The sequence below is a fragment of the Monodelphis domestica genome, chromosome 1 (genome assembly GCF_027887165.1).
Source record: "Monodelphis domestica isolate mMonDom1 chromosome 1, mMonDom1.pri, whole genome shotgun sequence".
NCBI lineage: Eukaryota > Metazoa > Chordata > Mammalia > Didelphimorphia > Didelphidae > Monodelphis > Monodelphis domestica.
In genome coordinates, this window is record NC_077227.1 from 670,797,019 (window position 1) to 670,807,025 (window position 10,007).

At 40.8% G+C, this 10,007-nt stretch overlaps 1 protein-coding gene across 1 annotated transcript in view; it reads right to left on the reverse strand.

The window, feature by feature from the left end:
- TMEM178A (transmembrane protein 178A) overlaps positions 1–4,684 on the reverse strand; it is an 88,349-nt gene extending 83,665 nt beyond the window's left edge. Inside the window, exons 1-2 of the mRNA XM_007476994.3 lie at positions 4,261–4,684; positions 3,115–3,809 (exon numbers count right to left, since the gene is read on the reverse strand). Of these exons, the coding sequence (XP_007477056.1) occupies positions 3,115–3,809; positions 4,261–4,268 (703 nt within the window). The 5' untranslated portion in view covers positions 4,269–4,684. The remainder of the gene's footprint in view (positions 1–3,114; positions 3,810–4,260) is intronic.
- Between the last annotated feature and the right edge of the window lie 5,323 nt (positions 4,685–10,007).

Here is a 10,007-nt window from a genome sequence, read left to right on the forward strand (position 1 = left end):
CAAATCGCCTTGAATTTATTTATTTGTATATATACTGAATACCTCCACCTGTGCAGAACATAACCTTCTTAGGACCCAGAACTCTCACAGTTTTTTCTTTGTATCTTCAGCACCTACCATAGTCCTTTTTACTTAGTGGGCACCATAAACACTTTTTGCTCCTTCTTCCTCTACCACAGTAGCTTCCATTGAAACTAGTATCACAAAGACATAATTACATAAGGTATTGAGTTAGTCCTGTAAAATCTTAGATATGGTCTAATACAATTCTTTGGTGGTTAGATGGCACCCTGGATAGAGCAACAGGCCTAGATTCAGGAAGACTTGAGTTCAAATCTTGCCTCACAAATTTACTAGTGGCGTGATCCTGGGCAAGTTATGTAATGGTATTTACCTCAGTTTTCTTATCTATAAAATGAATTGTTGAAGGAAATGGCAAAACACTAGTATCTTTGCCAGGAAAACCCCAAATTGGGTCATGAAAAGTCAGATGTGACTGAAATGACTGAATAACAAGTATAATTCTCTCTTCACAGATGAAGAAGCTGGGGCATGGAGAAATTAAGTGATTTGACCAAACATACCAAACATGGTTAGTTGAGGGCAGAGCCAGGACTATAATATCCATTTCTTTATTCCCCATGCAATACACAGAATTCTGTGAATATCATCAATGTAATAGAGCCTACCCCATTTTGACTTGAAAGCAATCTAAAAGTAACTAGTCATATAGAATGGATTTTATCTAGAAAACTTTGAGTGGTTTTGCTAGTATAAATGGATTGCTTTGTAAGAACCATTGAGCTCTCCATCACTGAAAGATGGACGACCATCTGTCAGTGATGTTAGTAGATGGGATTCCTGCAGTGGGTTTGCATTAGATGATCTCTGAGTTCCTGTCCAATTCTAAGATCCCAGAGTGCTAATCCAACTCAATTCAGCAAAGATTCATTAAATACCTACTATGAGCAAGGATGGAGACATGAAAGTGAAAACAATTCCCTCCCTCAGGAGTTTCCATCTTACTGGGTGAATACAACATTCCTACAAATGAGTCAGTATCAGACAATATAACAGGAGAGTACACTGACAAGTGTCAATTGGTTTTGTATCTCAATTAACCACTATACTTTTTAAGTCTATTGTAGGGGAGGAGGGTTTAATGATCCTGGGGGGTGTTCCTATTCACCCTATTTAGATCTGAACTCTGCCCTGCTAATACTTGAATAGTGGTGAGGCGATAACTTAGAGAAAGAGAGAGAAGCACCAGCTAGAGCAGAGTGTGAGGGAGGGAGTTGAGAAGTATAAGGAAATGCAGCATTGTCATCTCCAAAGAAAGACCCACCACACTGCTTAGCTTTTGCAACTGCTTTGTCTCAATGATATTCTATAGCTGAGTGGACAAATACTCCAAACCACCTTTTTCCATGTGCTATGCTATGATCAGAATTAATTATGTAGCCTCTTTATGAGATGAAATCATATCTGGATGCTAGTTAGAAGGGTAAAAAAGGTATACTTCCCAGAAGAGGTTATTGTCTCAGACCTTCATGAAAAGAGTTGGAGTCTTTCCATGCACTGGCAGATTTTGATGGCAGTATCCAGCTGAGTTAGCTCTGGGAAAGGGGAAGTTGACATGTTTGAGAAATGAGAAATGTGGCAACTTGTATTACTCTGAAGGCCAACACATTATTAACTTCTTTCTATACAATCTCATTTCAAGCAATAACTTGGACACAAATCTGTTCAGATATTTATAAGTTAAAGAAGGGGTCTAGAATATGAAAATGAACTGATTTCTAAGTATTTGCACTTCCCTAATGTTGTATCTATAAGAAACAGACTTTTTTTTAATTTCCAAAAGCTCAGAAAATTTTTCAATATTAAATAAGAAATTCTAAAAATACAGAAAACATACACCTACTACAAAACAAAATGTTTACAGGAATCTGATTGCTGTGAAAACTTTTAAAGTACACCAACAGTTTCAGGCTTTGAAGTAAGTGTTTTGAAGGTTTTTAGATAAGCTTACTGCTACTATTTAAGTCATTGGCCCCTTCCTGAAAACAAAAACAAAATTTAAAACATCAATGATATAAAATCAAAAGAGAAGCATGTTTTCAAGAGAGGGAAGGTGTTAATAATAGTTGAAGTGCTCAAGTTCTACCTTAAAAGGGTTATGGCTGATTCTCTATCTTTAGCTCACCCTGGTGTGCCTAGGCACTACAGTTGGCTTGGTGATTCATCAGAAAGCCTTAGAAAAGTAGGTGTTAGTATCTGCCATATGGGCTGCTATATCTTGCCTGCAACCAATGAATTACCGGCACTTTAGGTCTAAGCTGCAAATTCCTTGAATCTTGTACATTGGTAGCTCTAACCTCCTTTTGGAGGAAGGCTTCTTTTGTATTATTGCTTTCCATTAGCTTCCACTGGCTGCAATGAGGGCAGCAGTTCAGTCAAAGACCAATACAGCATGCAGACCGAGAGAATGCCGGTTTGTCCCCTCCGGGGTTTGCACCACTTTTCATACAAGAGGAAACCTATACTCTAAAAGCATTCTAAAGCAAAGCACAAGTTGTGGAAGAAGCCGAGTTGGAAGGTGTTTTTGACGGTCACTAATGGAATAGAGAGGTAGACAGACAAGGCGTACACATGTATACCAAGACAGACATGCACACACAAAGACAGATAGGGAGGAGGAGGATGGAAAAAAAGGGGGAGAAGGCAAAAGCATGGAGAAAGGGGTATTTGGGAGGCAAAAGCAGAATGAGAAATCTTGGAGGAAGAAAAAGAGAAAATGGGAAGAAAAGGAAAAGGAAGCCGAAGAGTGCAGAAGGGGAAGGAAAGGATCGAAAAAGGGCTGGACAGGTGGAAAGAATTCGAAAGAGAAGAGTGGGAGAAAGGGATGGTGAGAATTCGAGCAATAGCTACGTCCCGCCTGCCCACGCTCTGCCCCTGCCCAGATCCTGAGGTCCGACGCCGAGTGTGCGCGCTGTTCAGGGGAACTGTCCAAAGGGCCACAGGAACCTCCCGCTTCCCTCCTGCCCTTAGGGGTGGGGGTGGGGGCAGACGGAGCCTAGAGCAGCCCCCTCCCCCGCGGCGCAGCCACCTCACCTTTGAGGATCAGGTTGTCAATGTCCCTATCGATGCCCAGGAAGTAGCACTTCCTCCAGAGGCCGGAGTAGGTGGCGAAGAGCGGGCGGCCACACTCGGACTCCAGCACGCCGAGCCCCAGGAGGGACCGCCAGTGCTCCAGCAGCAGCAGCTCGTCCTCCGGCCGCCCGGCGCCACGGCTGCTGCCCCCGCTGCTGCCACCGCCACCACCCGGGCTGCCAGCGCCTCCTCCTCCGGCCGACGCCGCCTCGGGGGCCGCGGGGCTGCGCCAGCCCGGGAGCAGCTTACGGCCGTGTGGGGACGAGTCCCGCAGCGGCAGGTGGGACAGGGGCATGAGACGGTTCTTTTGATCCGGGGGGTCGGCGCCCGCGCGGCTCCGTTCGCAGCTCTCCTTGTGCCGCCGGGGGTCCGTCTCATACCAGTGGTCGGTGAAGATGGCCGTGACGAGCAGCCCCAGAGAGCAGAGGCTCAGGCACAGGCTAAGCGCCGTGATGAGCGCCCGCGGCTCCATCCCTCGCCTCGCCAGCTTGCCTGCCTCTTGTGTCTCTCTTGCCTTTCGTGCCTCTCCTCCACTCGCGTCCGCGGCGGGGCCGGGGCCCGGGCCAGGACTGCAGCCACAGCCGCCACTGCCGCTGCTGCCGCCGCCGCTCCGACCCACAAGCTGGGTTCCGGCGCCGCCGCCGCCGCCGCCGCCGCTGCAGTTAGACACAATGCACTTTGCTTCCCTCTCGACTCCCTCTCTCCCTCCCTCTTCTTCTCTCCCTCGTTCCCCACCCGCCCCCAATCTCGCTCCCACGGTCTCCCCTCCCTTCTCTTCACTCCTCTCTCCCTCCCTCTCCCCTCTTCCTTATCTCTCTTCCCAACCTCACTCCCCACCCCTCCTCGTTTCCCCCAAATGCAATCTCCCATCCTCTTCTTTCCCACTTCTCCTCCTTCCTCTTAGCCCATTTCCCCCCATTCTTCTCCACCCCCCCCCCCTTCAGCTTGCCTCCCTTTTTGGCTTCTCCCTCTTGTCCCTCACTTTGTCTCATCTCTTCACTTTTCTTTCTCCTTCAAATCTTTCCTCCCCAAGTCTTAGCTCTTCCTCCCTCCCTCCAGCTTATCTTCCATTCTTTTTCCTTTTTTCTTTTCCTTTTTTCTTGTTACCTCTCCATTTACAGTTTCCTTTCTCCCCCTTCTTTAGTCTGTCACTTAGTTTCCATCTCTCCCTCGTGACCTCTAGTCCTCACCTCGAAAACTACCTCAGAACAACTCTACCAATATCAGACTCAGGCTTGTCACTTGTCCAAGTTGATTTTGATCACTGCCCCCAGTGGCTTCCAGGATGCATCCAGTATTAAAGCCTCATCAGACTGGGTCTGCATAATATTTAATGCCTCGGTGCACTATGTGCCATGTGGCAAGGTTCTTGTATCCCCGGTTTCTATTCTGTTGCCTAGTGAGCACTGCGAGTGTCTTGCTCATGATATCTCCTTCCCTCTTCAGAGAAAGAGTACTCATTTGTCCAGCTAAAGCCTCCCTCATTCTGCTCCAGCCATTCTTCTGAAAGAAAAGTCACTAAGACCATTAAGAGTGTTCCTGGAGGCTTATAAAGGTTTAGGTCACAAAGCTCTCTCTGTTCTTCATTTAAGACAATCTGGGGCAGGCTTCCCCTCTCCCCACTGGTCAGTCAGTTACCCTCTTCTCTTGCTTGAGTGAGTTATCTTCTGGAATTTATAGATGAGTCCATAGGCTCAGTGAACACATGCAATAGGCATCTGCTCTGCAAAGTGATTCTTACCATGAAATGAAGAAAGTCTCCAGTAATAAATCAAAGTAATGATTTTCATCATAGTAAGTTTCCATATGTGTACTTTACAGGAAGCAGTCAGTTCAGAGTAGCACAATGCTGCAAAGTAAATGAGTGTAGTAGTAGCTAGTTTCAAATCTGTATCCTTGGATCACACATCTAGTTGGGTGGCAGTATATGGTCAGAACTTATGATAGGATAGGTTTGGGAGAGCTCCTAGTGTGGAAACTCCCTCCACCAATGACTATCCACAGTTGGTCTATAATTCCAGAGAAGTTAATTGACTTGCCCAAGGGCAAGAGAATATGTATCAAAGACAGGCTCCAATATAGGTCTTCCTGCTTCTTATTCCTGCCTTCCCTCTCTAGGCTGGAGTCCCTCTCTCATGTAGTTATAAATGTTAACTTTGTTAGGGCACAGCTAAAACACACAGTGGATAGAACCTTGGGCCTGAAATCAATCATGTTCAATTCTACATGACCATGTGAATATTTCTGTCCAAGGAGTTTTCTTAGCAAATTGGAGTGGTTTGTCATTTCCTTCTCTAGTGAATTAAGGCAGAATCACACAGCTAGTGAATATCTGAGGCTAGATTTGATCTCAGGTCTTCCTGACTCCAGGTCCAGGGTTCTATCCACTAAGCCACCTTGCTGCCTCCTAAAGTCTGATGTATCTGAGTTCAAATGGAGCCTTTTAGCTGTGAATTTGGACAGGTTGCTTGAACCACTCTTTGCCTTAGTTTCCTCATCTGTAAAATGATATTAATAATAGTCTCTTCCTCTCCAGGTTGTGAGGACTAAATGCTATATAAATGAGTTATTATTATTGTTGTAACTGAAGAACAATAAAAGGTTTTTCAGTTAAAGAAAGTACTTGTGCCCAGTGTTTCTAAAGAGCTAGTTGATTCAACTAAGTAGTCTTTGAAAGAGTAACTTAGTGCCCTTGACAGAGGGTGAATATAATATTAGAGATACCAGCATGGCATTTCTTAGGTCCTTAGTTTATGAAATATTCAATGATCAAAAGGTTATGAGGCATTCATTAAATGCTAGATGTCATTAGTGCATTTTTAATGGCACTTATTAATTGATTCCCCACATAAAAATTAATGTGAATTATATTGTATTCTGAAATGGCACATATAAAGACAGTGTCCAAATCTCATCAGAATCAGACTTTGAAAGTGGTTGTTTTCTACTTCTGTACAGGATATTTTTCCATTTGAAGAATATAGACCTCTCATAGGCTCTTCTGTTCATACATAACTCACTTGGGCAAATCTATCAGTCTCCTTGGACTCCATACCCATTTTCTGTAGACCAGGGAATGAATTATCATTCAGATTTTCTTATAGTTTTAACCAGATCTACAGTGAGCTCATGTCTAATTAAGGAGGATAAAGAATTGTAATTTTAGATTGTTCCTCTCACCTGTAAGTTTTCTAGCACGAAATGCAAAGCTTGTCACAGGAGTCTCATCTGTCCTTACACAGAGGTGCTGAGACTGGTGAGCTTTCTTTTATTAATATGCTATAATATAATCTTCAATTTTTACTGATGCCGACAGAAACTACCTTTAGCTGTGAGCAAACAATTGCTACCTGAAATTCATTCAAGGCAGCATATGCCCTTTTATGTCTTTTAAGATGAAATTACTCAGGATCTTGGCTGGCATGTCCCTAGAGCCTCTAACCTTTCAACCAGGTCTAACCCCTTCATAAACACTATGCATCACCCAGAACTGATACTTCTCCACATTACCTGGCCATGTGAGCAGTCTTTGGACAAAAACTACACCTATCTCCCACCAGATTGAATCAGAAACAATTCTATTTTTCTGACACTTCGGTTACATTTAAAAGAACATAATAGTCTCCCTCATTTCCCTAGCCAGAACACTTTGATCAGGTCCTTCTTAGAAAATAATGTTACCCTTGAATTTCATTTATGTCTGTTTTAAACTAGTCTCGGCATATAATCTGATGGATTACCCTCGACGATATTTCACAGAAATGTCACCTATTACAAATATAGGCCAGCTCTCTATAATTGAAGGGCCAGCTCTACCAATGTATCATTAAAGGCATCAATGGGGCTACAATGTAAGTTGTTTTTGCCACAGGTTTTTTTAATAAATTCATTGGAAAATTTCCAAATAGGAAATCACATCATTCATTAATCAAACATACCAAGCTTCTATTTGCTATCGATTGCTGCATTGAGAAAATCGAGGGTGCAGTGTTGAGCTGTTGTTAGTAAGGTGTTTGTTTCATAATTTGGGGGATCACAGAGATGGCACATTTCAATGTTCAACAACAAGCTAAGCATTTCCTAAATAGGAGAGACACATAATGAGACAAATGAGGTGGATTAAGGACCAGGGCCAGAAGACAGAAGACGATCACAGCACCTTGTCAGATGGGGAGCTGAGTCTATAATACATCAAATTCTAAGTTCCATCACCATTCTTTGTCTCAGTCTTGTCAGGCCATGTCCTTACTTCTTAGACACAGTAAAGGTTTTAAATTTTTGTTAACTTCTCCCCTATCATTCCAGTTTCTCTAGGGCATCTTTAAGAGAATGTCAGTGGTGCCTATACAAGTGACAGTCAGAGAGGTGGGGAATTTCCACATTTATGTCACACTGTCCAGTCAAACTTGACACAATAAAAAAGTCAAACTCCCAATATTTCCTCATAAACCATATTTCAATACCAATTTCCCTGACTCTAAGAAAGATTATTATCTCAATCACTGAGGTTTAAAATTTGGGGCCATCACTTATGTAAAATCAACAACAACAAAAACAACATCAATAATAATACTAAAGACTTTGGGCCTCCCTGAGCTAACAGATAAAAACAATACATATGAATAATGCAGTCTCTTCCAAACAAGACACATCAAGCATAAAGATATCAAAGAGAAAACTGTGGATAAATATGTTAAGAGACTAAGTGGCAGCCTGAAATCATGAGCTTATTTAATAGGAACTATAAAATGGATCATAACAGATTAGGGAAGCATCATTATGAAATTTTGAATAGTATTTGTTAAAAAAGGGGACCAGAACAAGGGGGTTTGATTGATTGACATTCATAGAGCACATAATAAATATGCAAAAAAATTGGTACTTTAAGAATAAAATTATATTTCAGCAAGCAAACTAAAAACTGATTACATGTATAGTCCATCATATTTGTCAAATGTAGCTAAATAGTTTACCTCCAGATGGAGCCTATGAAATAGCTAAGATCCAAGACCAGAATCAAAAGACCCTCCATGGACCCACATGAACTTAGTCAATAATATATTAATAAAGAAATATATAATTAATGACAGAATCATATTTATTTGCTTATGGAGATGGAAGAGTATATGATGGAAATTCGTATTCTAGTCATTGTCACTAGAAATTATAGAAGAGATATTTTAAGGACTCTGATTTTTTATACATTATACAAAGATATGGTAGAAACTATACAACATATTGCTGCAGATATAAAAACTCACCACCTAACCTTCCAAATATCTTGTAAAATATAAGATGGTGACTAGAATTATACATCAGAAGCTCACTATCTTTTAAGGACCTCAAACATCCTAGAGAACTCAAAGAATGAAATTGTACTGTTACCTGATCATCAACACAGAGTAAAAAGTTGTCTGCAATCACTTAGATATAATATGAATTATAGAAACTTAAGAATATTTTAAACAGATGAAATAATACTAAATATTTATCATTTCTAAACTAAAATCAATGAAAAGCTTTCAAAATATAGTGACCTAGCTGAGCTCCAAGTCATAGGGGGAAAAGATGAGGTGTGTGTATATACATATATTACATATATATATATATATGTATACATATATATATACCTCATCTCATGTATATGTGTGTGTATGATCCTTTTTAAAAAAAATACTATTGAAATTATTCCAGGAATGTCTTTAGGGAGCCCATAGTAGATTAGTTTATATAGTATTACTCTTTTTCAACTATTGGAAGTCATTATTATATCCACATGTTCAATTTTCTGAGGAGGAGGAGGAGGAAAAGGGAGAGGGAAAGGGAGGAGGAAGAGAAAGAGAAGAAGGAAGAAGAGGAAGGGGAAGAGGAAGAAGAGGAAGAAGAAGAAGAAGAAGAAGAAGAAGAAGAAGAAGAAGAAGAGGAAGAGGAAGAGGAAGAAGAGGAAGAGGAAGAGGAAGAGGAAGAGGAAGAGGAAGAGGGAGAGGGAGAGGGAGAGGAAGAAGATGTTTTCTCAGGAATATTTTAATCCAGATGCATCAGATGAAAAGGGTGAGAAGAATGAGATAATGATGTGATGATGGTGGATATGTATTTGGTACTTTAAGGTTTGTAGATTGTTTTATATCTCATTTATTCTTACAGCCCCCATGAAGGTAGGTGTTCCAATTTTATAAAAGGAGAAAATATATCATCTCTCATATCCATTTAACCAATAAATCCTGGTGATTTTCCTTTCAAAATGTCTCATATGCATAATTTTTTTTCCATTCTTATCATCACCCTTCTAAATTTGTTAGATTATAGCAATGATTTCCTAATTGACTTGATTAACTCCAAGCTCTTTGTCCATCTCATTGTCTGTCTTCTATACTAGTATGCCCTTATACATCCTACATATCTCCATCAGACTAATGTTCATGGCCTTCATTAAGTTACTTAATTATTCAAAAATCTTCACTGACTCCTTATAGCTTATTGCAAAAGTCTAAACCTTTTTAACTCTTTTTCAACACATGGCCTCATCCTACCTAATCAAATATATTTCCTGTTATTATATATGTGACCCTTTAGATCTAGATAGAATGGTCTCTTCACTGTAGAAAAGAGAAATTCTATTCATTTCTGCTTCTATGTACTAATTCATGCTACTTTCCTTGCATATATATATATATGTATATCTTACTTTATCCAAATCCTACTTCCTCCTCAAAAATCAACCCAAATGCTAGTTCTCTATAAATCTTTCCCTGACTAGTTCTTCCTATATTGATCTCCCTGTCCTCCCAACTTCTATAGTTTATAAAATCTGTATTATAACTTATTATGTATAATTCACCATTTTATAATATATT